The 26,045-nt window shown below is 28.9% G+C and overlaps 12 protein-coding genes across 12 annotated transcripts, besides 39 other annotated features; 6 read left to right on the forward strand and 6 right to left on the reverse strand.

Annotated features, from left to right (window-relative positions):
- Positions 1-488: 488 nt before the first annotated feature.
- Positions 489-3,158, reverse strand: TA10475 (uncharacterized protein; the record flags this gene model as incomplete). Its single annotated transcript, XM_948436.1, has 1 exon — positions 489-3,158. The coding sequence occupies one exon, from the start codon at positions 3,156-3,158 to the stop codon at positions 489-491; it is 2,670 nt and encodes an 889-aa protein (XP_953529.1).
- Positions 651-719: a sequence feature (10 probable transmembrane helices predicted for TA10475 by TMHMM2.0 at aa 81-103, 118-140, 147-169, 175-197, 210-232, 674-696, 703-725, 740-762, 775-794 and 814-836).
- Positions 777-836: a sequence feature (10 probable transmembrane helices predicted for TA10475 by TMHMM2.0 at aa 81-103, 118-140, 147-169, 175-197, 210-232, 674-696, 703-725, 740-762, 775-794 and 814-836).
- Positions 873-941: a sequence feature (10 probable transmembrane helices predicted for TA10475 by TMHMM2.0 at aa 81-103, 118-140, 147-169, 175-197, 210-232, 674-696, 703-725, 740-762, 775-794 and 814-836).
- Positions 984-1,052: a sequence feature (10 probable transmembrane helices predicted for TA10475 by TMHMM2.0 at aa 81-103, 118-140, 147-169, 175-197, 210-232, 674-696, 703-725, 740-762, 775-794 and 814-836).
- Positions 1,071-1,139: a sequence feature (10 probable transmembrane helices predicted for TA10475 by TMHMM2.0 at aa 81-103, 118-140, 147-169, 175-197, 210-232, 674-696, 703-725, 740-762, 775-794 and 814-836).
- Positions 2,463-2,531: a sequence feature (10 probable transmembrane helices predicted for TA10475 by TMHMM2.0 at aa 81-103, 118-140, 147-169, 175-197, 210-232, 674-696, 703-725, 740-762, 775-794 and 814-836).
- Positions 2,568-2,636: a sequence feature (10 probable transmembrane helices predicted for TA10475 by TMHMM2.0 at aa 81-103, 118-140, 147-169, 175-197, 210-232, 674-696, 703-725, 740-762, 775-794 and 814-836).
- Positions 2,652-2,720: a sequence feature (10 probable transmembrane helices predicted for TA10475 by TMHMM2.0 at aa 81-103, 118-140, 147-169, 175-197, 210-232, 674-696, 703-725, 740-762, 775-794 and 814-836).
- Positions 2,739-2,807: a sequence feature (10 probable transmembrane helices predicted for TA10475 by TMHMM2.0 at aa 81-103, 118-140, 147-169, 175-197, 210-232, 674-696, 703-725, 740-762, 775-794 and 814-836).
- Positions 2,850-2,918: a sequence feature (10 probable transmembrane helices predicted for TA10475 by TMHMM2.0 at aa 81-103, 118-140, 147-169, 175-197, 210-232, 674-696, 703-725, 740-762, 775-794 and 814-836).
- A 426-nt stretch (positions 3,159-3,584) lies between the features above and the next one.
- TA10420 (uncharacterized protein) lies at positions 3,585-5,930 on the reverse strand (the record flags this gene model as incomplete). Its single annotated transcript, XM_948437.1, has 1 exon — positions 3,585-5,930. One exon carries the CDS (start codon positions 5,928-5,930, stop codon positions 3,585-3,587), a length of 2,346 nt encoding a protein of 781 aa, XP_953530.1.
- Positions 3,864-3,932: a sequence feature (11 probable transmembrane helices predicted for TA10420 by TMHMM2.0 at aa 4-23, 90-112, 141-160, 167-189, 204-226, 231-250, 265-287, 561-583, 596-618, 630-652 and 667-689).
- Positions 3,975-4,043: a sequence feature (11 probable transmembrane helices predicted for TA10420 by TMHMM2.0 at aa 4-23, 90-112, 141-160, 167-189, 204-226, 231-250, 265-287, 561-583, 596-618, 630-652 and 667-689).
- Positions 4,077-4,145: a sequence feature (11 probable transmembrane helices predicted for TA10420 by TMHMM2.0 at aa 4-23, 90-112, 141-160, 167-189, 204-226, 231-250, 265-287, 561-583, 596-618, 630-652 and 667-689).
- Positions 4,182-4,250: a sequence feature (11 probable transmembrane helices predicted for TA10420 by TMHMM2.0 at aa 4-23, 90-112, 141-160, 167-189, 204-226, 231-250, 265-287, 561-583, 596-618, 630-652 and 667-689).
- Positions 5,070-5,138: a sequence feature (11 probable transmembrane helices predicted for TA10420 by TMHMM2.0 at aa 4-23, 90-112, 141-160, 167-189, 204-226, 231-250, 265-287, 561-583, 596-618, 630-652 and 667-689).
- Positions 5,181-5,240: a sequence feature (11 probable transmembrane helices predicted for TA10420 by TMHMM2.0 at aa 4-23, 90-112, 141-160, 167-189, 204-226, 231-250, 265-287, 561-583, 596-618, 630-652 and 667-689).
- Positions 5,253-5,321: a sequence feature (11 probable transmembrane helices predicted for TA10420 by TMHMM2.0 at aa 4-23, 90-112, 141-160, 167-189, 204-226, 231-250, 265-287, 561-583, 596-618, 630-652 and 667-689).
- Positions 5,364-5,432: a sequence feature (11 probable transmembrane helices predicted for TA10420 by TMHMM2.0 at aa 4-23, 90-112, 141-160, 167-189, 204-226, 231-250, 265-287, 561-583, 596-618, 630-652 and 667-689).
- Positions 5,451-5,510: a sequence feature (11 probable transmembrane helices predicted for TA10420 by TMHMM2.0 at aa 4-23, 90-112, 141-160, 167-189, 204-226, 231-250, 265-287, 561-583, 596-618, 630-652 and 667-689).
- Positions 5,595-5,663: a sequence feature (11 probable transmembrane helices predicted for TA10420 by TMHMM2.0 at aa 4-23, 90-112, 141-160, 167-189, 204-226, 231-250, 265-287, 561-583, 596-618, 630-652 and 667-689).
- Positions 5,862-5,921: a sequence feature (11 probable transmembrane helices predicted for TA10420 by TMHMM2.0 at aa 4-23, 90-112, 141-160, 167-189, 204-226, 231-250, 265-287, 561-583, 596-618, 630-652 and 667-689).
- A 476-nt stretch (positions 5,931-6,406) lies between the features above and the next one.
- On the reverse strand, positions 6,407-8,202 carry TA10365 (importin alpha, putative; the record flags this gene model as incomplete). The annotated part of the gene is made up of 4 exons (XM_948438.1): positions 6,407-6,586; positions 6,625-7,239; positions 7,323-7,620; positions 7,685-8,202. 4 exons carry the CDS (start codon positions 8,200-8,202, stop codon positions 6,407-6,409), a joined length of 1,611 nt encoding a protein of 536 aa, XP_953531.1.
- Positions 8,203-8,556: 354 nt separating this feature from the next.
- TA10310 (uncharacterized protein) lies at positions 8,557-9,796 on the reverse strand (the record flags this gene model as incomplete). Its single annotated transcript, XM_948439.1, has 6 exons — positions 8,557-8,787; positions 8,882-9,079; positions 9,112-9,172; positions 9,240-9,268; positions 9,401-9,433; positions 9,656-9,796. The coding sequence occupies 6 exons, from the start codon at positions 9,794-9,796 to the stop codon at positions 8,557-8,559; spliced, it is 693 nt and encodes a 230-aa protein (XP_953532.1).
- Positions 9,133-9,172: a sequence feature (2 probable transmembrane helices predicted for TA10310 by TMHMM2.0 at aa 21-39 and 59-81).
- Positions 9,240-9,268: a sequence feature (2 probable transmembrane helices predicted for TA10310 by TMHMM2.0 at aa 21-39 and 59-81).
- Positions 9,680-9,736: a sequence feature (2 probable transmembrane helices predicted for TA10310 by TMHMM2.0 at aa 21-39 and 59-81).
- Positions 9,695-9,796: a sequence feature (Signal anchor predicted for TA10310 by SignalP 2.0 HMM (Signal peptide probability 0.003, signal anchor probability 0.794) with cleavage site probability 0.001 between residues 34 and 35).
- Positions 9,797-10,151: 355 nt separating this feature from the next.
- On the forward strand, positions 10,152-10,609 carry TA10305 (ribosomal protein S17, putative; the record flags this gene model as incomplete). Its single annotated transcript, XM_948440.1, has 2 exons — positions 10,152-10,230; positions 10,299-10,609. The coding sequence occupies 2 exons, from the start codon at positions 10,152-10,154 to the stop codon at positions 10,607-10,609; spliced, it is 390 nt and encodes a 129-aa protein (XP_953533.1).
- Positions 10,610-10,686: 77 nt separating this feature from the next.
- On the reverse strand, positions 10,687-11,469 carry TA10200 (uncharacterized protein; the record flags this gene model as incomplete). Its single annotated transcript, XM_948441.1, has 1 exon — positions 10,687-11,469. One exon carries the CDS (start codon positions 11,467-11,469, stop codon positions 10,687-10,689), a length of 783 nt encoding a protein of 260 aa, XP_953534.1.
- Positions 11,470-11,697: 228 nt separating this feature from the next.
- TA10195 (DNA-directed RNA polymerase, subunit (RPB5 homologue), putative) lies at positions 11,698-12,544 on the forward strand (the record flags this gene model as incomplete). The annotated part of the gene is made up of 6 exons (XM_948442.1): positions 11,698-11,840; positions 11,873-11,980; positions 12,014-12,095; positions 12,196-12,339; positions 12,370-12,444; positions 12,479-12,544. The coding sequence occupies 6 exons, from the start codon at positions 11,698-11,700 to the stop codon at positions 12,542-12,544; spliced, it is 618 nt and encodes a 205-aa protein (XP_953535.1).
- Positions 12,545-12,637: 93 nt separating this feature from the next.
- On the reverse strand, positions 12,638-13,703 carry TA10090 (uncharacterized protein; the record flags this gene model as incomplete). The annotated part of the gene is made up of 3 exons (XM_948443.1): positions 12,638-13,212; positions 13,273-13,482; positions 13,517-13,703. 3 exons carry the CDS (start codon positions 13,701-13,703, stop codon positions 12,638-12,640), a joined length of 972 nt encoding a protein of 323 aa, XP_953536.1.
- A 516-nt stretch (positions 13,704-14,219) lies between these two features.
- Positions 14,220-15,389, forward strand: TA10085 (ubiquinol-cytochrome c reductase, putative; the record flags this gene model as incomplete). The annotated part of the gene is made up of 3 exons (XM_948444.1): positions 14,220-14,843; positions 14,874-15,004; positions 15,089-15,389. 3 exons carry the CDS (start codon positions 14,220-14,222, stop codon positions 15,387-15,389), a joined length of 1,056 nt encoding a protein of 351 aa, XP_953537.1.
- Positions 14,745-14,813: a sequence feature (1 probable transmembrane helix predicted for TA10085 by TMHMM2.0 at aa 176-198).
- A 563-nt stretch (positions 15,390-15,952) lies between the features above and the next one.
- On the forward strand, positions 15,953-21,082 carry TA10030 ((subtelomeric) ABC-transporter protein family member, putative; the record flags this gene model as incomplete). The annotated part of the gene is made up of 1 exon (XM_948445.1): positions 15,953-21,082. The coding sequence occupies one exon, from the start codon at positions 15,953-15,955 to the stop codon at positions 21,080-21,082; it is 5,130 nt and encodes a 1,709-aa protein (XP_953538.1).
- Positions 16,382-16,450: a sequence feature (12 probable transmembrane helices predicted for TA10030 by TMHMM2.0 at aa 144-166, 173-195, 205-227, 286-308, 323-345, 397-419, 439-461, 882-904, 954-976, 1026-1048, 1053-1075 and 1132-1154).
- Positions 16,469-16,537: a sequence feature (12 probable transmembrane helices predicted for TA10030 by TMHMM2.0 at aa 144-166, 173-195, 205-227, 286-308, 323-345, 397-419, 439-461, 882-904, 954-976, 1026-1048, 1053-1075 and 1132-1154).
- Positions 16,565-16,633: a sequence feature (12 probable transmembrane helices predicted for TA10030 by TMHMM2.0 at aa 144-166, 173-195, 205-227, 286-308, 323-345, 397-419, 439-461, 882-904, 954-976, 1026-1048, 1053-1075 and 1132-1154).
- Positions 16,808-16,876: a sequence feature (12 probable transmembrane helices predicted for TA10030 by TMHMM2.0 at aa 144-166, 173-195, 205-227, 286-308, 323-345, 397-419, 439-461, 882-904, 954-976, 1026-1048, 1053-1075 and 1132-1154).
- Positions 16,919-16,987: a sequence feature (12 probable transmembrane helices predicted for TA10030 by TMHMM2.0 at aa 144-166, 173-195, 205-227, 286-308, 323-345, 397-419, 439-461, 882-904, 954-976, 1026-1048, 1053-1075 and 1132-1154).
- Positions 17,141-17,209: a sequence feature (12 probable transmembrane helices predicted for TA10030 by TMHMM2.0 at aa 144-166, 173-195, 205-227, 286-308, 323-345, 397-419, 439-461, 882-904, 954-976, 1026-1048, 1053-1075 and 1132-1154).
- Positions 17,267-17,335: a sequence feature (12 probable transmembrane helices predicted for TA10030 by TMHMM2.0 at aa 144-166, 173-195, 205-227, 286-308, 323-345, 397-419, 439-461, 882-904, 954-976, 1026-1048, 1053-1075 and 1132-1154).
- Positions 18,596-18,664: a sequence feature (12 probable transmembrane helices predicted for TA10030 by TMHMM2.0 at aa 144-166, 173-195, 205-227, 286-308, 323-345, 397-419, 439-461, 882-904, 954-976, 1026-1048, 1053-1075 and 1132-1154).
- Positions 18,812-18,880: a sequence feature (12 probable transmembrane helices predicted for TA10030 by TMHMM2.0 at aa 144-166, 173-195, 205-227, 286-308, 323-345, 397-419, 439-461, 882-904, 954-976, 1026-1048, 1053-1075 and 1132-1154).
- Positions 19,028-19,096: a sequence feature (12 probable transmembrane helices predicted for TA10030 by TMHMM2.0 at aa 144-166, 173-195, 205-227, 286-308, 323-345, 397-419, 439-461, 882-904, 954-976, 1026-1048, 1053-1075 and 1132-1154).
- Positions 19,109-19,177: a sequence feature (12 probable transmembrane helices predicted for TA10030 by TMHMM2.0 at aa 144-166, 173-195, 205-227, 286-308, 323-345, 397-419, 439-461, 882-904, 954-976, 1026-1048, 1053-1075 and 1132-1154).
- Positions 19,346-19,414: a sequence feature (12 probable transmembrane helices predicted for TA10030 by TMHMM2.0 at aa 144-166, 173-195, 205-227, 286-308, 323-345, 397-419, 439-461, 882-904, 954-976, 1026-1048, 1053-1075 and 1132-1154).
- Positions 21,083-21,888: 806 nt separating the features above from the next.
- Positions 21,889-21,954: a sequence feature (Signal peptide predicted for TA09975 by SignalP 2.0 HMM (Signal peptide probability 0.901, signal anchor probability 0.078) with cleavage site probability 0.605 between residues 22 and 23).
- On the forward strand, positions 21,889-23,217 carry TA09975 (uncharacterized protein; the record flags this gene model as incomplete). Its single annotated transcript, XM_948446.1, has 1 exon — positions 21,889-23,217. The coding sequence occupies one exon, from the start codon at positions 21,889-21,891 to the stop codon at positions 23,215-23,217; it is 1,329 nt and encodes a 442-aa protein (XP_953539.1).
- A 712-nt stretch (positions 23,218-23,929) lies between these two features.
- Positions 23,930-25,912, forward strand: TA09920 (SfiI-subtelomeric fragment related protein family member, putative; the record flags this gene model as incomplete). The annotated part of the gene is made up of 1 exon (XM_948447.1): positions 23,930-25,912. The coding sequence occupies one exon, from the start codon at positions 23,930-23,932 to the stop codon at positions 25,910-25,912; it is 1,983 nt and encodes a 660-aa protein (XP_953540.1).
- Positions 25,913-26,045: the final 133 nt, after the last annotated feature.

The raw sequence follows: 26,045 nt of genomic DNA on the forward strand, positions 1-26,045 counted from the left end.
AATTGGTGTGTATCATAAATTTTATTATAAAATTCGTGTTATTACAAATATATTTAATTATAGAAATATAAAATATCATACATTTAATGTAAAATGAAATATATAATTATAAATTATATTACTAAATACTAAGAAATTAAAAATCAATCATAATCAATTATAGATCCTGAATGGGGAAACAATAATTTAAAGGTAAAAAATAGGCTAATAAATAGATTTTTATCATAATATGTCCTGACATATCATATTTTTATATCAATTATAGTTTTAGTATGTGTAATTTATATTATTTATTGGTTAATAATATAGATCTAAAATTATAATGTGTGTATAATTTGAAATTAATATGGATAAATATATTGACCTGTTTTTAGTATTATCAAAATGTTTCTAATGAATAAACTGAAACAAATATATTTAGATTAAATCGTAATAATTAATTAAATTAGTTATATTTAATGTGTATAATAATGAGATTATAAATTATTTTAAAGATATTCTCTAATGTCCGTTCTTGCAAAAAATAAAATATCCCTAAATGTGGATTTGAAAGTGCCCCTTATTAAGAACCAGAATACTTGCAAATTAGTTAGATCCAATTCCGTTTGATAATAAGGTGCAACGTGACCGAGCTCAATTCTTGTATGATTATATCCAACAGATAACTTTGAAAAAATATAACTGCAAAACAAGGCTAATAAATGATGAAAAAGCAAATATTTTAGATTATGAGTAGGATCTCCGGACTTTTTGTAAACATAATCTGCAACACAGACATAACTAATTGATTCCATAACCGTAAAACATAAGACATAAAACAAAGATAATACAAAAACTTTCCGTAATGAAAGAGTGATTCGATGGAAAACCCCTATTTTTGTATGTATTGCTAATAGAGTAATTATTAATATAGTAGATGGAATAATTGAAATTAACCATAAATAATCAAAATAATCCCATACGTAATCCATAATGTTAAATGAGTATAAATATATGAAGAATATTGCTAAACAAAATACGATGTGAAAAATATTAGTAACAATGTTTATATAATGTGACTCAGACCTCAATAATAATGCAAATGGTAGAATTGAAGGATACAAAAAATCTTTAAAAAAACAGGTTGGAACAATCATTAAAAATGGACAAAGTGCTTTCCTAAAACTAACAAATAATATGTTTCTGAGTTGTTCTTCCGTTTCTTTAAAATTCGAATAACTTGATTTTAAATCTTTGAATCCACTTTGTATATTATCATTATATTCCTTTATTTTATTCAAATTATCTAATAATCCAGGTAATTTTAATTTAATTGATTCTAAAGTTTCATTAGAACTATTTTCAGTTTTTTCGTATTTGGAATATAATTCCTTAATTTCATTCATAATTTTACTCAAATCAATTTTATGGCTATATAAATACACCGCATCTACACTTTTTAATAGATTTATATATTCATCTATACACATTTTGTTATCATTTATTATTTGAGTAGATTCCAAATCATTAATATTTGTTCTTAAGATATCAATTTTACTGAATAATTCAGATAGCTTGTTGAAATTAGTGTAAATTGTGACTTCGTTATTATTTACATTTGTATCTTCCGGATCTAATTTATCCATTAATGTTTTGATTTTATCTCGAAACTTATTATACTTACTTGACGATCCAATATTTTGCAAACTTTTTATTATAGCTCTTACACTGGTATAAACATAAATGTGTAAGTTTTTGTCGATAAACTCAGTATATATAATAAGAAAAGAATTTATCAATGATAAAATTTCATCAATGTTATTATAATGTTTATATCTCGACATTATTTTTTTGTAGAATATTTGTTTTAGGTAAATTAATAATTGTAATGAAGATTTTTTAGAAACATTTTTTGATTTTAATTCTTTTAAAAGGTTTTTTAATATTGCTTTATCATCTTGGTTTTTAAACTCCTTTTTAGACTCATCAAATAATTTACATATTTCCAAATCAATCTTTTTCTCTTTTCTAATTTCCTCAAATATATCAAATATAAAGTTATTTGCAGTGATTTTCCCGTTAAATTTTTCGAAAAATGAGCTTAAAACTTTATCAATGTCAGCGTTTTTATCAAGTTGATTTGCCACCTGAATTAATATGTCAATTAGATCGTTATTGTAGATTTTAACTTCTTTTAATTTTTCAATAAATTCTTTTATACAATTTTCTCCCTTAATATAATATTCTAATTTTCTAAATGTAGAATCAAGGGAAGCTACATTTTCAATTTTTTGATTTAATTCATTTGTTATATTATTCATATTTAATTCTGATATGTTTGTACCATTCAATAACTTTGAAATTTTGCATACAAAATTGTTCGTAATATCAACGCCTTTTTCTAAATTTTTAATTGTTTTATTGATATTATTTAATGAATCAAAATCAAAATTTTTTTTTGTATGTGATTCGGGTTCGTTTTTATTATAATAAAACAGATAAAATGCCCATAAACCAAAACCAATAATATTTAGTAAAACAGAGACAAAGAACTGTATTCTGATCATTATTAAAGGTTTATGTGATAGAATAAAATCATAAAAGAGTTGTATTAAAAATAACAATAGAGCTATTATATCTTTGGATATTACCATTATTGAGGAATATTGAGGAACAAGTAAAATTACAGACATTTGTAAAAACCCAGAAAACGCTCCTTCTATGATTAAAATATAATATATCCTTAATGATATACTGGGAGTGAAGAAACTGAAGAAAAACAACATGAACCTAGATATAATTAGTAAATAAATAAAGAACAAACTGAACGAATTTCGAACAATATTAACAAAATTTTTTGGACAAAAATCAATAATCATAAGATTAATAATATAATATAAAAAACAAGCAACCATCATTAAAAGACTTCTATAACTATGCAACTTTGAAATGTAAATAGAGAGGTTATTAGGTGGTATTCTGAATCCTCTTCCGTATAGACTAGAACTGACATTTATTTGATCATTTATATAACATGATAACATAGAAACAAATCCAACTATTAATTTACACAAGATTTGATGTATATCACTAACTCCAGTGGATTTTTGTAACTTATTTATAAAATCTTCAAATCCATTTTTATTTGGATTTGTTGAACTTGATTGCTTTTCAGTCATTTGATATAACAAATTAAAACATTTTTTTTCATTATCCCAATATTAGTGTGTCATACACACTCATTTTTTCATCTTTGATGAATACAAATTTTAGTATAATATTATTAAATATGGATTTTTTGAAATATTGAATAACAATATATTAATTGTTAATAGAAACAAGGGATAATACACATTAATCAACTTATATTACATACATCCAATGTATAAACAATTATAATCCAACAATACCTTAACCCCTAATAGATCAAATATATGATCAATCATATTATGATATATAATAATAATTTTATATTATCTAATTTTATTTCTACAAAATCAATAAATTTAATGTAATGTGTTATTATAATAATATGAAATATTTCATTGTTTTTAAATACGGTATATATATATATTACGAAAATATTGACCAGATTATAAATCTTGTTAAAGATATTGTCTAATATTAGTTCTGAAAAAGAACAATATATCTTTAAAGGTGTATTGTAAGGTCCATTTTACCATGGACCACAATTCTTGCCAAAAATCCATTTCATAATTAGTAGTATAAGTTGGTAGACAATGACCTAATCTAACTCTGGCATGGTTGTAACCAGCTGATAATTTTGAAAAAAAGTATGTACAGAACATTTCCAAAAGTTGATGAAATAATAAGAATAAAAGATTTTTATGAGAGAAACCCAATTGATAAAATACATGATGTGAAAGATATGCATAACTGACAGACTCCATTAAAGTATAAAAGGGGATTAAAAATAAAATCAATATGAATACTCTTCCTGTAGATCCAGTTATTAAATGGAAAAAAGGTATTTTTGTATGAATTGCTAGAAATGTGAATATCAAAACAATGAATGGAGGACCAGATAGTGTCCAAAAGTATATAAAATAATCTTCCATAAAAAGAGTAAAGATGTTGAGAATTTCATCCAAAATAAACACTGGAAAACAAAATAACAACTGTAAAATAATTCCTAACAATAATATTTTTTGAGATTCATATTCAATTAAAAGAGCGTGTGGAATGATTGGAGGATAGAAAAAATCTCTAAAAAAACAAGCTATCGCAATCATAACATAACAAAATATTATGTGATCATGCTTTTCAAATAATATTTTTGTGATTTCATTTTCTAATTTAGTTATTTTTTCCAAATCAGATACGTTTTTTTCAATCTGTTTTATATAAGTTTCAACGCTTGTTTTTAAATAACTTATTTTTGCATTTATTTTATTTTCAGAGGCTTTTAATTCAGAACCTATACGATTCAAATCGTTTTGACTTTTAGAAGGATTTTCCAAATTAAATGATGAAATAGACGGGTTAGTTAAATACTTAGTTTCTTTGATGTATTCATTAAAATCAGCATAAAAGTTTTTTAGACCATTAGATGCATTACCATATATGAAGGATGTTAATATTTTTTCTAAATCTCCTTGGACACTTAATAATCTTCCAAATAAATCGGACAAATCGTTATCTTTTTCTTTAGTAAATAATGCACGTAATCCACTGACTTTTTCAGTATATTTATCATCATAATGATTGGTTTTCTGAGAAATGAATTTTTTTTTATCCTTTTCTTCATCATAATCTGAATTATTTTCCTTATGTTTAAATTTATTAACTATTTCTTTTGTATCTTTTATAAATTGAACTAGTTCGTTTAACAAATTACCAAAACCGTTTGTTAAATCTGTAATTTGGTCTGAAACCAAACTTAATTCATGAATATCATTTTTCACGATGTTAAATTCATTTGCCATTATATTATTAGTTAAGTTATCAATAATTTCTTTAGCTTTTTTTGATTTTTCTTTTAATTTTTGATAAATATTATTAGCTTTTTTCATATTTTTATTTTGTTTATATAATTCTTCTTTATAAGATTTAGGATCGTCATCATAGTAATAAAATAGATAAAAGGCCCATAAACCGATTCCTATATAACTAACAATTAGACACATTGAAAACTGTATTCTTAACATTACTAACGGTTTATTAGACAAAAATAAATCAAATACAAATTGTGTTAGAAAGAATAGTAAAGCCAACAGATGAATAGATAAAAAGATGATAAAGATGAATTGTGGAATAAGTAAAATAAGAGACATTTGGAATGCGCCAGCTGCTAGAGCATCTGTACTTAAAAAGAAATAAACATTATATGATAAGTTTTTTGTTAAAAAACTAGAAAATAAAAGACACCACCTAGAAACCATCAATAAATATAAAAAGAATAGACTGATAATTTTAAGAGTAAGGGTAATAGCATCATAGTTTTCTTTAGAAACCAGAGTACAAATATAATAGATTAAATATGCAAATCCAAACCCAAGCATCATTAAAAAACTTCTGTAACTGGTTATTTTAGCTACATATATTCCTACATTATGGGATGGAACTCTTAATCCTGACCCAATATAACTGGAAGTAGTATTTATCTGGTAAGTCATTAAAAATGACATCATTGAAACAAATGCAACTATTAGCTTCGGAACATAATCAGTTATTTCACCTGAAAATTTAGTATCCTTCAAACTTTTTATACGATCTAATATTTGTTTATTGATGTCATCTTCCTTTTTCTCTTTGGGATTGGATAACCTAGTAGATGATGATTGTTCTCCACTCATTTTTCTATCTTTGTTTAATACAAGTTTGAGTATAATATTATTAAATATGAATTTTTTGAAATATTGAATAAGAATATAATTAATTATTAATAGAAACAAAGGATAATACAGATTAATCAACTGATATTCATACATCCAATGTATAAACAATTATAATCCAACAATACCTTAACCCCTAATAGATCAAATATATGATCAATCATATTATCATATAATATATACCATGGGGAAATTAGGATTTTTAGATCAAAAAATGGATTTATTAGATCCACATGATCTGGTGGGATGTTGGAAAATTGGTAGTACATATATGAACTATTTTAAATGATAATAGTTATAAATTTGTATTTAAAAACATATATAACTCCTTTAAATCCTATTTTTAATGAAAATTAACATTTTTTAATGAATCTGATATCCAAAAATAATAACACACCAGACAATTTTTAGACCAATGTGACAATTAGTAAGACGTATCAACATATTACAAAATAGTAGATGACTGTTAAATATGAATTTTAAAATAGATAACCAGTTGGGAATGGTGAAATAAATGTTGAGAAACATTGAAATGTGGTGTTGAGAAGATAATATTAGTATTAAATGAATTGTTAAAACTGAAACCCTCCTTCAGGGACGATGGTATTGAACTGATCGCTAGTATTTGTAAATTCATCTTCATTGAATACATAGTCATCAGGAAAGAATCTTTGAAGTATATTCCTTGACTTTTTATAAATCGCAGTCAATTTGCTTTCTTGTAAAACATCCAAAGATCGAATTCCATCACACTAAAACATTATTAAAGATTTGGTATATATATGAATACCTCTTCAACTACAGAAGCGTATGGATTTGAAGATAAGCTGTTTATGTCCATAATGTGTTGACCAACTGTCAGTATATTTTCTAGAGCTCTTAAGGCAACTCCAATTAACTTAGTATCTGTAGAAGTTAGAATAGAGCAAATAGGTTTGATACATCCTCTTGAGGCGAGATTGTCAGCCTGTTTAAGATCACCGCCTGATGCCGCATTGCAAATCGCCCAACTTGCTTCCCGTTGAATATCAAAGTCATTGCAAGACATGAGTTCAATAAGTTTTTCTACAACATCTGATTGTAAGAATGACTCGATTTGTGACCTTGTGCCTGCGGCAATATTGGAAAGAGTCCAACAGGCCTCCTTTTTTATGGTTTTTTTCTCAGAAAATAAAAGTTTGTACAAGATGGGGATACAGCCTGAATCAACTATAACCTGAGTCTGCCTGTCATTTCCAGTAGCGATGTTTCCAATTGTACGCAAAGATGGTGTTTGAATTACTGGTAAAACATGATCCATAAGCTGTATTAGTCTTGGACATGCTCCAGAATCCAAAACTGCCTGAATATGCTCCTCAGATCCGTCAGAGATATACGATAAAGCCCAACAAGCATCTGTTAATACCTATACATCATTATCCCTCAATATACATAATATATACTATAAATTAGAATATATGGTATACTATGTATAGTTGTGAAACATACTTCTGAATCGGGGTGTTCTATTAATTTTGCCAAGTATGGTATTGCGGGTCTTATGTCATCGAAGAATGGCTTGGGTTTACCTCTACAAAGGTTGGAAATGGTCCATGTAGCATTTCTTAATACACTATCCTTCTGAGAGTTTGCCATAAGGTAAAGCAAGGGCTTTAAGGCACCAAGACTAAGGACCAGGTCACGACATTCAGCAGAGTCACCTGCGATATTTCCCAATGCCCAAATCGCCTGCTCTCTCACATCCTCCTTAGGCGCTTCCAGAAGCGCTATTAATTTAGGAACAGCACTAAATCATATTATATACTATTCTACAATATATACTATTATAAATATAATTGTGTATGACTAACCCGTTATCAGTTGCTACTTTGGTTTGTTGTTGATTGCCAGAGGCAATGTTAGTAATAGCCCAGGCAGCTTCAAATTGGAGTTCAGGGGCGTCGTATCTGGTCAAGAATTCAACGAAAATGGGAACTACGCCAGTGTTGACGATATGTTCTATAGGAGGGTCAAGCTCAAGTGACAGGAGCTTGCGAAAGTGTTGAGTACATTTTAGCTGTGTGCTGTAATCTGAGGATTTAAGGCCATTCACATAAGGCGCAAGTGCTGAAGGTGACCAATAATCGTTATTTAGTATAGATTCCCTGTCTAGATCCCTGACTTCGTCATTTTGAGAATCCAAGGTGGAAGTCTGGAGTGATTGGTCAAGTAAATCCTCCTGATCTCCTGGTCGACCTTGTGATCTTCTTTTTTGTAAATTTTTATCACGTATTTGTTTCCTTATCTGGGATTGGATATCTTCCCTCTTTCTCCGAGGGTCCTCAAAAATCTTTTTGTATTCCTTCTTACGATCTTCGCTTCTAAACATCGCTCCAATTAATCTTAACAAAAATTAACATTAAAATTTTTCAACTGTTGCAAAAGTTTAGCATCAAAATAATGATTTATGAATTTTAGTACATTTATTAATTCCCTACATAATTTTCCATATAGGGCCGTGTAAATTAATTTTTTAATAAATTTTAATACATTAGTTATAGAGTTATTTTTAATATCTTAAATATCATCACCGGAACAAATATGATTAATTCCATACATTTACCAATAACTGTGTAATAACAACTGTGTATCTATGACATAAATGGCGTTGTACAAAATTAGGAAAAGATTAATCTGCGGTTTTTTGCCTTAATAATCCAATAAAAACTGATGGAAGGGCATTTTAATTTTTTCCAGATTTGTTAGAAGATTTGCGCTTTGAGGATGGTTCATCATCAGAATCTTCCTCGTCTACTTCGTCCTCATCAACTTCGTCTTCCTCTTCTTCTTCACTGTCTGAAAGGAAAGCGTCGTCTTCAGGTTCGAAATAACCAATTACATGAACTTCGTTTGGTCCACCCTTTGTCGTCAATTTCAAGTCACCGCTAGTGGAAAAGAACAAGTCCAATGTTGCCTAAAATCATCAATTAAACTACTATTTTAGATGTTAAAATTACTAATAATTTAGTTAAAGATAAAAATAATTAATTGAATTGTGTAAAACAAACATGTTCATTAACATCTTTTTGTAAGGAGCACAGGTTATAGACTTTGTTTCCGTCAACTAACTGGACGTATGTTCTCTCATTACTCTTAGGCTCGTTTAAGCAGACTTGAGAGAGATGAACAATGTTAGCCAGTTCATTCTTTGGGGTAACGGTTGCTCCTGGAGCTAAAACTGCGCCTAAAACATGTATATATTTTTTCTAAAATATTTTAAAGAATTTGATAGATAAACTTCATAAACGAATCTTGTAGTATATGAATATATAAGGGTACCGAATAACATCTTTGGAAAACTTGGAAGGATTTGATATATTTAACGTACAAAAAGGTTATGAAAAAGATGAAAGGATAATTCTAAACTGAAGAAATAATAATACAGAGTAAATATACTGTTTATTCACTACCTATTGGGTTATAAGATGCAATATAACTATGGGGAAATAAGATCTGGTATAAAAAGATTCTATAGAATAAACTAGCTAATTTTACAAAATTATATAATAAAAATCTTCCAAAAATACTAAGTTTAACTGGTCTCTTACTACAATATGTTTCTAAATTATAATTTTGTTTAATTTATATTAAACTCAAAAAGATTCCATGATTCCATTTTAAAATACTTTTATACATAATGTAAAATTCAACAACACAACAGTTATAGAAATTATATATTCATTTTAACTAATTAATCTATAATTTATATATAAATGTGGAATAATATGAATGTGTGTCAAATAATGTACGAGGTGTAATTTAAAATATTAGACAAGTTTAACTGCCTCTGGCATATCCAACATATCGCCATAAAAGTATATTGCACATGAAATTAAAACAAATCCAACAGTTCTAAGGCATAATCGTACATTGTCAGATAATAAAGGCTCCATTGGAGGCTCCATCATCCCAGGGAACATCATTTTTAATATTTTACTAAAGAAAATTAGAATATTTAGTCTAAAGTAGAAATTAAAATAAATAAAAGATTACTAACATACATTAATGATAGAAGTAGTTAAAAATAGAATACCTGTGATTATTAAAACAATTACTATTTAAATTTTAATTAATAATTTATTAAAATAGTGATATGATTATTATAAAAATAGTAAAAATATAAATATTGTTTAATGAATCCCCATGGAGATTCCTTATAATATCATAAAGAAGTTTATAATTAATAACACATTTATGTTTAAATTTAATTTATGTTAACTGAGTGAGTTATCAAGTAGTTTGATGAATTTGTACCATATTTATGTGTAATTCAGTCTTATGTTGTTTTTAAGTAAAATATGTAAACATTGGCATTATAAAACATGGCAAAGATATACTGCCGGTTACCTGAGAACATGTAAAACCATATATATGTCTAATTTTACTTTAAATAAATTACACCAATTTTAATAACTGGATGTTTAGTCATAAAGAACCGCCTACCTAACAATGAACTAATAGGATATGTAATAAATGATAAGCACCCAAAGTCAATAAGGGTTGCTTGTGATAGGTACTCTTATCTAAATATATGTTGTTGTAGGTATATGTATGTGGTTCGATACAAGAAGACGTTTAGAATGACCAAAAAGGTGTGGGCACATGATGAATACAAAGAAGCAAGACTGGGTGATATAGTCAGAATACAACCTCTTGGATACAGGATAGGACCCTGGAAAACATATGTATTAACCAGAATACTGCATACCCAAAACCCACATCTTGATAACATTTAACTATATAATATAGTGTATACTAACACTGTATATGCTTTTGAGTAATTATACATAATCGACTAGTAGTAACTATAAAATTAATTGTTAGGATTATCGGTGGATGATCTTTTGGCAAAACCCGTTTTTAAAAGATAAGTGTGTAACTTTGTAAGACTGTTCTTGCTGTGAACAGCGTCGTACTCTTCCTTTTTCTTTTGCTCTTCCTCCAAAAGCTTACGCTCTTCCAGCTTCTTCTTGTAAGCACCCGTAATAAACACTTCTCCGATATTAGAGTCAGACTTAAGCTCCTCTTTAAGAAGCTGCTTCTCAAAGGCAATGTCACGCTCCATTTGACGTTTTCTAGCAACATTAACCATCTTACTCATATACCGAGACTCTTTCTTAGCCTCAACTTGTTCTTCGGATTTATTATCAACAGATTCTCCTGGTCCTTCTTGTGAATCATCAGTCAAATCTGACACAGGTGTGTTTTTAGATTCGTCTACAAATCCAAGGTACTTAAATTTAACGGATTCTTCGGTGTTTCTATTTGGGACTAACTCATCATATAAATATAATTCAGGGTCCAATTCAAGACCACAATTAGCCTTATCAGAAGACTCTAAAGCCTTTGCAAATTTTCTAGCTTTAAGAGAATCGAATACAGGCTTTGAATTTTCAGGTTTATTTCTAGATAAAAAATGCTTGCCGTCAATTTCATGGTCACTATCAAGGGAGCTATCACCCTTTAACCCAAAAGCTAGATTTAAAATATTATTTTGGGGTTTTTTTATATCATTTTTAGTGGATTCATTTTTATCAGTTGATTTATCAAGGTTATTTTCTCCTACATTATTTGTTTTTAAAACAATTTTCATCATAACACATTTTAAAGGTGAAAATAATGTGAATTTAAATCTATAATACAAATTAAAATAAAAATAAAAATAAAATAAAGAATAATTAATATTATAAAATAATAAATGATGGATTTATTATCCCAATATGAATAATAATCTAAATGAATTAATAAATCTGTATTTTTTTAGTTTTTTGTTTTATTAAATATAATTTTTTATATTGTTTAAAATTTTTGTAACAACATAAAAATGGACGACGAAGAAGGGAGGTTGTTTAGATGTAGAAGGACGTGCTGTGAAATGCTAGAAGATCGCGGTTACTTTATACCTAGCCAAGAAAAACTGGAAACCTTCGCAGAATTTAAGGCTAGATATGAAATGTACGATAAAGTGTTAGTTTGTCCTATATTTAAATGGTTTCTAGGCGTTCTAAAATGTTACTAGTTGCATCACTGAGGACAGCAGCCGAAAATAAACTGCTGGTTTACTTCGCTGATGAGAAGAAGAAAACTGGTGTCAAACCTATTAGAGAGTTTGTTTATATTAAATAAACTGATTATTCCAGACTTACCGAACGTATGGAAGATCACGATATTCATAGAGCCATTTTAGTAACTCAAAATGTTTTAACTCCTTTTGCTAAAGATGTAAGTAGTGATTTAATTCATAACACACTCTAAATACCCTTTTACATAGTTATATAGTAAATATAGTAAATAGTTATATACCCTGTGTATATTGTAATAGGCAATAATGGAAGCATATCCGAAGAATATAATAGAGAATTTCATGGAAACTGAGCTTTTGGTAAATATAACCAAGCATGAGCTGGTACCAAAACATATTCCCCTGACGATGGAAGAGAAACAAAATCTCCTCCAGAAATATAAGGTACTATTTATTTTGGTTAATTGCCTTTAGGTTAAGGAGAGCCAGATTCCAAGAATACAATCTGCAGATCCAGTAGCAAGATACTTTGGCCTATCCAAGGGTCAGGTAATAATATTAAACTAAAATTATATATTTTCAGGTTGTTAAGATAATTCGACCCAGCGAAACAGCTGGAAGATATGTCACTTTCAGACTAGTGGTCTAATCGCTAAAAATATTCAATTTTAACTTAAAATACTATAATAATGGTAAAATATAATATATGATACATTAAATTGATGAAATGAATCAACTTAAATCAGAAAAGGTTCCAAATGTTAGCGTTACCATCACTGGAGGCTGTGGAAAATTGATTTGAGGTTTTACTGTAGGAAACATCAACGATTGAAGAGTAATGAGGATCGAGAATACACTTGAGATCAAGAGTTTTGGTTTCAAAAACCCTAATACATCTGTCCCAGCACCCAGCCACCAAAACAGCACCGTCAGATCTAATAGAAAGATTATTAATGCCGGGAGGTTTTAAAGACTCTGGAGAAATGTTTTTCGTCTTCATCAAAACAATCCCCTTGTCCTTTGATGCGTAGAACATAGAAATATTACCCACTGTGTCTCCGACCAAGAAAACATTGTTCCATACCGATAATGAGGGTATGGGTTCCAAAGAATCAGTAATGTAGATGGGCACAAATGGCTCATTTGGCTTTCTTATATCATATATAACAATTGAACCAGATTCGTAAGTAGATATTATACAAGAATCTCCAACAGAATAAAAGGGTAGACAATTGTGAATCATACCCAGTTCACTCTTTTTAGGATGATTTATCTTAATTGGACCAATCTCCAATACCTCAATAAATTTTGAGTTCCCTAAACATATAAATAACTGTATAACTCTTGATGTTTAAATAATATGGTGTGTAAAAATACCTGAATTAACTCTTAAATCAAAAACTTTTATCGAATTTAATCCGGAAGGAGAAATTATAAGAGGTTGACTTGAAGAATGTAATAGACTTGACCTTGCAAAACATTTTGTGTTGATTTGAGCTATTGTTTCAACAGTCTTGTTATTGATATCGAATAGAGAAATATGATCATTGGTTTGTAAAACTAACTTATCAAATCTATCACAAATACCTATAATTGAATGATTAATGGAATAAAAGTGTACCTTGAGAGTAAGGAATACAAAATTTGGTCTTGAGATTAGTTTGAAATTCCGAAATCTGATTTCCAGTTATCAAGTCCCACTGGCAAATTTTGCCAGTAATGGAAGATGTTAGTAAATAGTCAGTAAAATAAGTGGAAGATGTGAACCCATCTTTGTATCTAATACAAGTAAGGGGTTCATATTTCATGAATTTAAAATAAAATCAAGTTTAAGTTAATATAAAATATTAATAAAAATTTGAGTGAAATGTTAAAATAATTAAAGTAATTAATTATTATTGTATGAAATTGGAATTTAAAGTATTTTAACTATATTAATAATCTTAAATTGATTAAAAATACAAAATATATGTTTAGTAGTGTAAAGGTGTAAGTTATGTTGATTGTGATAAATAAGTTAATTAGAAAAAATTAAAAAAGAAGACTTTTAATAGATTAGGAAATAAATTTTTATATATAAAGAAACTCAAAGATGGAATAAATTGAACAGATTAACACACCATGGATTCAACGTCGATATTACATACCCCAGAGTGAAAGACAATTATTTATAAATATATTTATATTTAATTAGTAAATAATATTCATTAATTATTTTTAATGGGTCTATAGTGATTGATATTGAGTTCATTGATGTAATGTACACATTTTAGAATAAACTATCCATTATTCACTAATAAAGTAATATTGTACAAGATTCTAAAATGAGTAGAATTAATTATTTGATAATTTTTAAGAGGTATTTTAGTGGAAACTTGCGGCATGAAATTAAAAGGCCAACGTTAGTGCCAGCTGCAAGCGAAATGCCATTATATAGAAATGCCTTTGATAGAGCAGATAACCCAAAACTGTGGTCTTTAGATAATACAAAATATAAAAAATCCGGGCCCGTAACAGAACTTAGTGATTTGGTAACGCCTCACGGACATGGACATTTGTTTGGAAACAACGGTGTAACTCGATATGCACATTATGTGAAAGTATGGGAACCCGTTTTTCCAAGAACACCAGACCTATCAAAGGGTGAACTTATTTCAGGAGCTAATTTTACTAGGACAAGTGGATGGTACTCTCCTCACGAACCAACAATAGTTTCAGTTGGAAAACTGGCCCCGGGTAATCAGAGGCCAATCGGTTATGCCGAGAACTGTGTAGTTCCAGAATCAACATTTCCAGAAACATTCCCTGATTTCAGAGAGTATAGACTTCCACGTGGAACTAATAGAAAGGCAACCATTTATCTCATGACCGCAACTGCCTTTTTCTTTCTTTTCGCCTTTTTGAGATCATCAGTTTGTAAATTTGTTCACTTCTTTTGGCTTAGCAAGGTTTGTTTTTTAGTTTAATAATTTCCTTAGGATGTCGCAGCCGCAGGCACAGTTGAAGTCAATGTCAGCCAAATGTTACCTGGGGATCAAATTACCGTCAAATGGAGAAATAAACCAGTCTTCATCAGAAGAAGAACAGCTGAAGAAATCGCTAGAGCAAAGTAATTTCAATACCACCTAGAATATTCATTTATATAAATAATTTAGATAATATAGTATGAATAATTCTCTATAAATTAATATAGGAAAGATGATGAATTATATGATAAAATGAGAGATCCACAATTAGATAGTGAAAGGAATGTGAATCCGGAATGGTTGGTAAATATAGGAGTGTGTACACATTTGGGATGTATTCCTGGAAGAGGAGGAAATTATGGAGGATTTTTTTGTCCATGCCATGGATCTCACTATGATTCGTCAGGTATTACTAACTTTTTAATGATAATTTTAATTTTAGGTAGAATTAGGCTAGGACCAGCACCAGCAAACCTTGAAGTTCCTCCATATAAATTTATAGACGAAAATACCATTAAACTTGGATAATCATACACTGATGGTTGTCTAAAGATCAATAATTATTGTTTTATTACACTTAATTGTCCCATGTAACTGGAAATTTTGTAATTCTCACATATTCATATTGAGTTTTTAATGCACATTCACTCAATTACTTGTTCTTAAAACTCAATAACCAATTTCACAATTTAATAAAGCGATGACTATCTAATACTGTGGACAAGGATCGAACTTCAACTCGGTAATAATAGTCTATCTGACCAGATTCTAATGGGGAATTGCAGAATAATTTTTTCACTTGTTTTAGCACCTAATCATATAATTTCAAAGTTTAATTTATAATATGTGTTTATAATAGTTTTTTAAATCACTGTAATTTAACCAGCACGATGATTTGGTAAAAGAGCCAATATTTTAATGTGCATCGAAATAAACTAATTTGATAATATTTAATGTTTAATACCCTAAAATAACCTGTAATTTTAAATAAAAGCATAATTATAAAATAGGATATTATTTGCCTGTAATAATATAAATTATCCCATCATTTTGTCAAATCGTAAATCAACGTATAGTATTTATGGAGGAGAATGGGAAAACCTCAGGAAAAATCACTCCTAAGTGATGAAAAATATAAATATGAAAAGGAGGAAAAAACTGAAGACTGTAATTTCTGGGAAAGTGAAATCAATCATGTAAAAAAATGCAGTAAAGTCGAAGGAAAAGATGTTTCATACTATGGAACGAAAAATATATTCGGATTTCTGTTCTTTCATTGGATTACCAAGTGGATTAGAATTCTCTCAAAGAAGTATTTGGAGCCATATAAGTTACACCCGTTGCCAATATCGGATCAAATACTATACTGGCAACCAATCTTTTCCAAACATGTAAGTGATTCATTGATTGAATTGGAAATGGAGGAATTTGAGAGAAATCAATTGGGAAAAAATAAGAAGAAACAAAAACCCAAGAAACTTATTATTTTCAGAGCTATTCTGTTCACATTCTGGAAAAGAATATTACTTGCAACAATAGGCATGATTTCAATGAATATCTTGAGTATGAGTATCGCAATTTTGTTGAGTAAATTGATTAAATTGATGATATCAGAAGTTTTCAATTACGGCCCTATATTCGGACTGATTCTGGTGATAATAGTGCTGGAACTATCCAAAGGCATTTGTATAGACCATGTAACCTTTTATATCCAAAGATTAATAGTTATGGTTGACTATTCACTGGGAATTACAATATTCCACCATGGTCTGTGCCTTAGAAGAAACTATTCAAACAATGATTCATCAAAATATACATGTAATAATGTGTTACATAGTTGTTCTCCAGATTCAAGCTGTTCCAAAAACCCTATGCTGTGTTCAGCGAGACGACATAAAAATTTAGATACCACACCCAAAATGTACTCGTATAAATTTGTAGACTGTTATTATGTAACATTAATATTTGATAACCTGACAGATATCGTCAACTTCCTAACCAATTTCATATATGGAATCATACTAATCCATGTGCAAATGAAAATTAAAATATTCAAAGTCTCTATAATCTCAGTGTCACTTGTTATATTCATGATATTTGTGGAAATATTCAATAGCTTCCTCCTAAAATTCTATTACGCACTGAGGGACCATAGAATTAGCAAATCGTACGAAATCATAACAAACTTCAAAATAATCAGAACACTCGTAATGGAGGATATCGCAGAAAACATGATCACAGATGTCAGAAACGATGAGCTAGTCTTTATAACATACCGATTTTTCCTATCGCTAGTAAATAAAGTCTTGTACATAATAATAGTATCATGTGCACTCATGATCATAATTAATGACTTTGTAGAGCAGCTTAAAAATACAACAGATTTAAAGGAGATTGATTCTTCCTCAATAATAACACTACTGTTCATATTACTCAAAATTATAGACCCAATGTTTATGTTACCACTCACACTAAGAATGTTGATCCTTGTTATTAATTCATATAATCGCATAGAATTCTTCATCAGAACTTGTTCCCCAAACTATTATCAATCAGATAAGTTTTTAGTTGACCCCAATCTCAAAAACAAACTCTTGTCAAATCGCACTATTTATTTAAAACAACGCCAGCTAAGTTATTCAAATTTTAAAATCCCGGAACAGAAGAGAGACTCACTCTCTGATGACTCTGTGATAAAGTTTGAAAACGCCTCTTTCAGTTGGGTTTTTAGCAGAGAAGATCTCACTAATGATAATAATGAGGTTCATTTGAAGAATGTTAACTTCCAGCTTAAGAGGGGTGAAATTGCAATAATCACAGGTACTCAAGGCTGTGGTAAATCTAACTTTATCAAGTCAGTACTGGGTGAAATGACACTGGTCAATGGTTCAATGGCTGTAAAACCATTAAGTAAATCAATGCCTATATTCTATGCATCACAGGATGTATGGTTAAAAAGAGGAACCATTAGATCAAACATAATATTTGGACATAGATTTGATGAAGAAATATATAACTCAGTCATCAAAGCAGTTGAACTCGAGACTGATATATCGAGCTGGCAAGAAGAAGATTTACGTACTATTCTTGATGGTGGATTCGAACTTAGTGGTGGACAACGTGTGAGAGTGGAGCTTGCAAGAGCAGTCTATGCATATATGATTTATAGCAAAATGACAAAAGAACAGTCTAAAATACTTTCATTCCTAATGTGCCTAGATTCAGTATTTTTAGGCTTAGATCCATTTGTAGGAGGCAACATATTTAACAATTTGTTCAATTCTAAAAATGGTTTGTTGCGTAAACCAGACCTGTCAGTAGTACTTACGGCAACCAAAAGGTTATTGGAAACCTGCTTGTCAACATCAAACCCGAATAATTTTGGAGATGTTAAAATCTACATGATTTTCAATAGAAAACTTATTCTAAAGTCTAATTTAAGAACATTTATACTTAAATTTAATACAAATGGTAGTGGTGGTGGTACTGATGGTACAACCCAAAATTTGACTAGAGAAAGTAAAGAAGAATGGGAAATGGAGGATAACAATGACAATGATGAAAATGTCATGGAAAGTGGTATGATGGAGTTGTATAAAAACTGTAAATCAGTGGATTTTCAAAGAGTACCACGTAGAACAGTAGTTAGAGACCAATATGACGATAAAAGTGGATATGGATCACACAAATTTGATAGTAAGATAACCATCAAAAGTATAGTATTGAAGCCACTCTTGATGTACATAAGCTCTACAGGGTACACATTCTTCGCCTTTTTGTTCTTCCTGATATCCTTCACAATTCTAGACAACGTTAGGTATGTCTTTGCATCGAAGCTATCAAACTTTGTTAACGATCACCTCAAAAACTTGGAGAACTTTGTGGATGATAAAGAAAAGTGTGATTCTGTCCACTCACTTATCAAGGAATATAGCACTAAGTCCCTGACACTGATTTCGTACGTATCTATCTTTGTGATCATCGCCTCAGTTTCAGTGGTCGTTTCAATGACAATAGTATCACTCAAAGCATCACTAAACATCCATGAATACTCACTCGACTCTGCACTGTACAAACCCTCAGCCAAAATTAAAATAAAGAGATATATATCAGACGTATTCACGTTTTTGTCCTGTGATACACTGTACATTGACCTTACAATTGGTTATTATCTGTTCGAATCGTTCATCATAGTAGTTGAAACGGTCATTCACATGATCATGCTGGTTTATTTGTTACCCACTTCCGTGCTTTTTGTACTGGTAGCAATGGTTTTTATAATCAAATTCCCAGTATTCTCATTTCTAAAGGGACTCTCGAACATAAGGTTTGCATACATGGCCTCAACAAATAGACTAAATTGCGTATTAAATGACACGATTTCAGGTTCAATTGTCTATCGCAGTTATAGAAAGGAAACAGAATTGGTAACGGAGTTTGTGGAACATGCAGACTACAATGCTAGATCAAGGTTTATGGAAAGAGCAGTTTTTACATGGACATCCATTATGTGTAGATGTATCTTCTCGGTGATGATTTTCTTGATTATTCTGACACCAATAACCATTTCCAAATTTGTAGAATATGAAATTAAAATTGGATACTACGGATTGGCATTCTCACTCTCACTCAATGTGACAAACAGATTCTCAAAACTACTCAGACTATTCACTAAATTGCAGCTGTACCTATGCTCAGTAATCAGGTTCGCCAATTTCATACCAGAAGACGAAAAGTTGGAATTTAAGCCACCTAAAAATATATATGTGGAGGGTATAACAATTAATAATGTCTCTAGTAAAAATGGTAATAATCCATCTGAAAATCAAAAATCATCAAAGATTAACGCACTGGAAGTTTCAGATTTTTTTGACTCAGTTCCTGATACAAGAAATACTTCTGATGAACAGAACTTTGTTAATTACAATACAAATACCATAACTTTTACGAATGTGGATAATGAATTATTTGAATCTAAAGATCCTAATAGAATCAAACTCAAGTATCTTTCCAGAAGAAGAAAAGAGTTTTATTCATTGAGAAATAAAATGTCTTTTCGAAGTTTATTTTTTAAACCAAAAATTAACATTTATGACATTTCTGACTACATGGATCCGATTCATAAGTTCATAAGATTAGAAGATGTGTTTGTATTATCCAAGTCACATGATAGCTTATCACATAAAGTCAAACCAAATGATAAGCTAGATAATGAATTGGAACAAGTTAAAACAGATGAATCGACTTGTGTAAATGACTTGGAAATGATTGAAATTAGTAACACAGTGGATAACATTGACAATTTTCAAAAAAGTGAACTGAAAAAAAGGTTTTTGTTATTTAACATCAACTCCAGTGCTCAGCGTTCTGACATTATCGGAATCATTGGCAGAACTGGAGCTGGTAAGACAACTCTATTATCTCTTTTAGTCAACTTTCCACATGTAAGAAAGGGTTCCGTTTTACTAGATGGAGTTGATGTTGATCATTTGCCAAGAGATATTATGCGATTAATTATTGGTGTACTTCCTCAGCTTCCATTTGTTTTCAAAGGTTGGACTATTAGAAGGTTCTTGGATCCAAGGAGACTATTTAGTGATGATGAGATTAATGAGGCTCTGGATAATTGTGGTCTTCTTGAGTTTGTTAACAAATTATCAGACTGCCCACTAGATCTCGTTATTTTCCCCGATTACTACCATAAGGATATTCCAAAATATCTGAAGAAAGTTTATTATCCGAATCTATTCACATGTAGAAGATCATCAATATTTGGAACCAGATTCAGGTTATCAAAGACAATAAACGAAAGTGTAGACTTCGATATGGTTCTATCAAACACACAAATGAGGACACTCATGTTCTCTAGACTAATGTTATATAGAAATTTCTATAGGATGATAGTAATTGATGAACCACCATCTGATAATTGTTCTGATGACCAAATGACGCCCATTTCAGGAGTCACTCCAAGATCCTCAATATCATTTGAACCTCTACAAGAAACCACAAATCAAATTGGCATTCCCATCTATAAACTCCTTAGCCAGTATTTCAAACACTGTACAAGTTTCATAGCTGCACATGACGTAAACGCACTCAAGTCTTGCACTAAACTGTGGATACTCAATAACGGGAAACTAGTAATGACTTGCGACAAGGAACAAATGCTACAGGATGAATCGTTATCTAAAATGATCCAAGAATCAATGGAAAACTGATTTTAATCATCTAATTCAGTCATTCTTAATTTATTCTATTTTATATATATATTTATTTAATGATCAATATTATAATTGTATAATACATTTAATCCAAAGCAAGGGAAAATATGGAACCAATACTATTTGAATAAAGTAAATTAGATTCTTAGATAAGATTTAAACTTTTTGAAATGATAAAAATAGGATAATAAAGTAAAATTGTTTATAAATGAAACGATAGAATATAAACAAATATTATTTTTATCTATTTATATACGTTAAATTAAATTTAAATCTATAATAACTGTGTTATTTTATAAATGAAGGTTTCATAAATGGAAGGATTTGGAAAACAAATGGAAGATTAATAATTGGAGAAGATATAATAATAAGAGATAAAAATTAAAATATTTGATTTAATAAATTTCATATAAGTGTATTTTTTAGAAAAAATAATTTCGATGTTAATGGAAGCATTTAAGGCCGAACAATGGGAATATAGATTAGTTTAATAAATATGTTAATAATAAAAAACGGGGTAACATTAGAACAGTTAAAATTTATTATTAATAAAAGTAAAATAATAAATAATTTAGAAATTTAAATTTGTATTAGATATTTAATAACTGGGCAAATTTGAGAATTCGATGTAGGGCATAATAAAATAATTTGCGACAGTGCTATAAAATATGATCAAGAGAAAATCAGTTATATATGTATATTATAATTTATGTATTAACAAAAAATACGAGTTTAATATTTTAAATGTGACTACCATATCAAATGGTTAGATATAGTAGTGTGTATATAAATTGTTAATTTCGATGAAGAATACTTACACATTTTTGTTATATTTGGGTATTGGCTTATTTGTGCTGAGTTCTAATTGTTTTGAATTAGATATTGGAAAAACATTTAGTTATAACAAGGAAAACGTAGAAATCAATGTTTACAAAGATGACTCTGATAATTTTTACAAGCATAAACCTGTTAAACCTTTCTTGTTAAAGGAATTGTACTATCTTGATAAACTAATATATTTTGATCCTCTTCTAACTTCTGATCAACTTTTGATCTCTGCCTCTGTTCTTTGGGTATCAAATAATCCAACAGTAATCCACTTAAATCTTGAAAAATCAACAATTATACTCTTGAATGAAAACAATTCATCACTAAGTGTAGAAGCTATATTTTCAGGTAAAAACATTTCTAACATAAATCATAAATTTCATCCTGGTTCTGATAAAGCTGTTGATATAGATATAAAACAAACTCAAAACTACACTAGTAATTCATTGAATGTTTCTGTTAATCAACTTCATTTATCAGGAAATGGTCTAGAAAAATTTGTATTAAGGTATTATGACCTTGGTTCATACAAATTAAATAACCTTAAATATGGAAATGATGGTGTTTATGGTTATGGGATTCTGACAACCCATGTAAAAGACGATGCTGTTCCAGGCAATTATGAAAATAAAAATAATAATTTCCCATTAAATGTTCCTAACAAGGAACAGGTATATGGAGTATATGTTTACAGTTATAATGACTTTCCTCTAATTATTGATTTAGTATATACTTACAATAAAAGGCTGTATTTTGCTTTTACATTTGAAAAGAGATATCATAGAATACTTATGCCACCTCTAAATGATCCTTTATATGAAAAGAAATTATTTGAAAGTTTAAATTATTATACCTGTAAAAACGGATTCAAAACTTCAATAGATATTGCGAAGGTTACCAATGATGCGAATTACAGGTATACATTGGAATTTCATTGTAAAGGACCAAATGGTGTAGAAACGTTCAATAAAACATTTATATTAAGTTTTTATACACATAGTAATAAAAAATACAGATGTTATGAACATTGGACTTCAGATAAGTCCAAATTTTATATGGACCAAATTTATTCCGGTCAATCTATCGTAGAATTTCCTCCTCTTCCTCAACATATAAAATTCGTCAGAGTTTATCATCAAATTAACAAACGACCTTATTTGGTAGTTTTTATTTCACCTAATGACAAATTAACCTTTTACGCTTATAAAAACGGTGCTTGGCATCAAGATAAAAGTAGCGAATTACTAAAAATAAGCCATAGTGATAAATATAATTATTCTATTGTAAAATTACTTGATGCGTAAGTTTATATATCTTAAATGATTAATTACTCATTACTAATGATTTTTTAGGCTTACTAATGGTAAATAGATAAATTTTAAGTTGGAAAGAAAAGGAACAAAACATTAAGTTCAAGATATAATTAATACATTAAAAGTGGTGTAACAGTAATAATGTGTGCTGAAATAAGGATATAAAACTTTAATATTGTTTATTTAATGTTTATTTTAAATATTTGTATAAATAATTTATTAATAACAATACAAATTAATAGTTCGACTATAATCATATACTAATGTTGATGGTAGTAAAATTTTTTGAATAATTGAATTTATTATACACATTTATATATTATTAATAGATAATCATAATATTTTAAAAATTAATTAAGAATAGTGTATAAACTAAAATTATAAGTGAGTAATAGGTGTTTATAGACTAATATCTAGCAAAAATGAAAGAAAAAATAACAACTTAATGTTGTTACGAAGCAATATATTTCAATATTTTTTGACAATTTATTTCTTAATGTTGAGATCTAATTTTATGATTGTGTGCACAAATATTTATTATTTGTGCACGTGAGTATTATAAGAATTAAAGGTTATTAATCAATATAGATTTGATGAAAGTATATGAAACAACTTACACACTTGAAAAATAATTAATCACAACATGATAATTATCTATATGGTTTCCCCAGAAACCAATTTTAGATTAAAATATTATTGACCAATGAAAATAACTAAGATATACAAATTTATTCTACAATTTATTCTGGTTTATCAGTGTATTACAGTAGTGTATTGTTCTGATAGAGCTGGTGAAGGTGCAACTAGTGGATTAATACCGGTAACTCTTAACATCAGTAGTGCTACTACAAGACATATTTACTATTATAAAGAAGGTGAAAACTTAAAAACATTCAATGCTAGGCCTGGTAGATGTATTTGTGAAATAGAAAAGGGAGATAATAAAATCTGGACCGCACATCGCAATGATAACGGACTAAAGGCAGTAGTCATGGGTTCCAAGAAAGAGCCGAAATTCCTAGCTATTTTACTCGAGAGTGGTATGTTTGTATTGCTTAGAAAATTTGAAAAAGGAAAACCTTACGAAGATATTACTCATACTAGAACCGATATGAGTAAATTGAAGATGTTTAATAGAAATGGTGAAGAAATAGATTCGAGTCACTGTATTGTTGACATGACACGTTTATCTCTTATTTATGAATTTAAAGATGGAGTGAATTGTCATAAGATACTTTACTCGGATAGAGTAGTTTATGATTATGAATTAGAACCAGAGTTTGGATTGTTAAAGGGAATATACCTAGATCTTTTTATGAATGATTTTAATATTGTAAATGAAACTGGTAAATCAAAGAAAATAGATATGGAAAGTGATAGGTCAATTCCACAACATGTACCAGTACATCCTAATAATTATCCAAAGGAAATTAAACTAATTGGATATCAACCTGTAGATCCATTTGATCCATTTAATTCAGCAAATTTTTCTGAAGTTTTTAATACAAGATATAGTGTCACCATGGCTGAATCAGAATACGAATATAGCATAAGTAATATAAAATGTTCCATGGTTAAATATAAGGATACTACCATTTGGGAAAAATCTCCTGATTCAAATATTTATCCAATATCAATGAAATTTCATAGACTAAAAAATGTTATCTTACTTAGGTTTGTGGATCACTTTATTAAATTAATACTAAAGGATAATCACTGGGAATCAAAAAAATATAATTATGAAAAAAAAGAACCTGAAGATGAAACGATTGGTGCCGTAGGAGGTGAACCTGCTCCGGCTGTATATTTGAGTCCAGAAGAATTGAATGCTCTTTCTAGATGTATAAAAATTGATATTGACATACAGCGTGACCGTGAAAATGATTGGTATACGATTGATAAGTATGAGAATGTAATTAGATTTAGTGCGAAAGATGGTTATTTATTTGGGTCAGTAAAAAGAAAAGGCGAACAAATATGGGTTTCTGAGGATTCTGAGTTTTGTAAAGAAATATTTGTAGATGCTTTAGTATTTTTTAGTTGTAGATATGTTAGTGTAAAACTTGTAGATGGAACATATAATCATTTCACAAAAACACGAAATAAATGGGCAAAAACAGAAAATGGAATAGTATTTGATCTTGATACTGATGAATCAACATTTCTTTATGAATGTGAAACTGATGGTGATACTAGAATTTTCACTGTGAGATTAAACTTTAAATTTGTATTGGCGAGATATAAAGAAATGAAAGTCTGGGAAGGATACTCAAATGAGAACTCAAGAAAAATAGTTTTAAAGGGCAAGGGTAAGAAGGAAAAGTATATAATAGTACTAAATAATAATGAAAAGTTTATTCTATTTCACAGAAGTGGTAAAAATCAGCCTTGGAAAAATATCACACATACAAGACATAGAATGAATGATATGAAATTTCTTAAATCAGATGGTACTGAAATTGAAAAGACTGAATATCACGTAGACTTATTAAAAACTTCATTCTCATACATATTTAAGCCACAAGTTGAATGTCACACAATTAAATATAATGATAGGGAATTATGGAATTATGATGATCCAGAAACTAGAAAAAGATATCCAACAAGTATAAATCTTGAATTGACTACGAATGAACTAATAATTAAATTTGATTACAATATAGAAAAAAAATTAAATATAACTTAATTTCATAATATCACAATGATAAAAGAAATTCATGTCTTTAATGACATTTAATTATCAAATACTATTTGATAATATATTTAAATGTCTAGACATATTTATTATTTTGAAAATATTGATGGAAAATCTTATAATC

This window comes from Theileria annulata, chromosome 4 (assembly GCF_000003225.4).
Source record: "Theileria annulata chromosome 4, complete sequence, *** SEQUENCING IN PROGRESS ***".
Taxonomy (NCBI): domain Eukaryota; phylum Apicomplexa; class Aconoidasida; order Piroplasmida; family Theileriidae; genus Theileria; species Theileria annulata.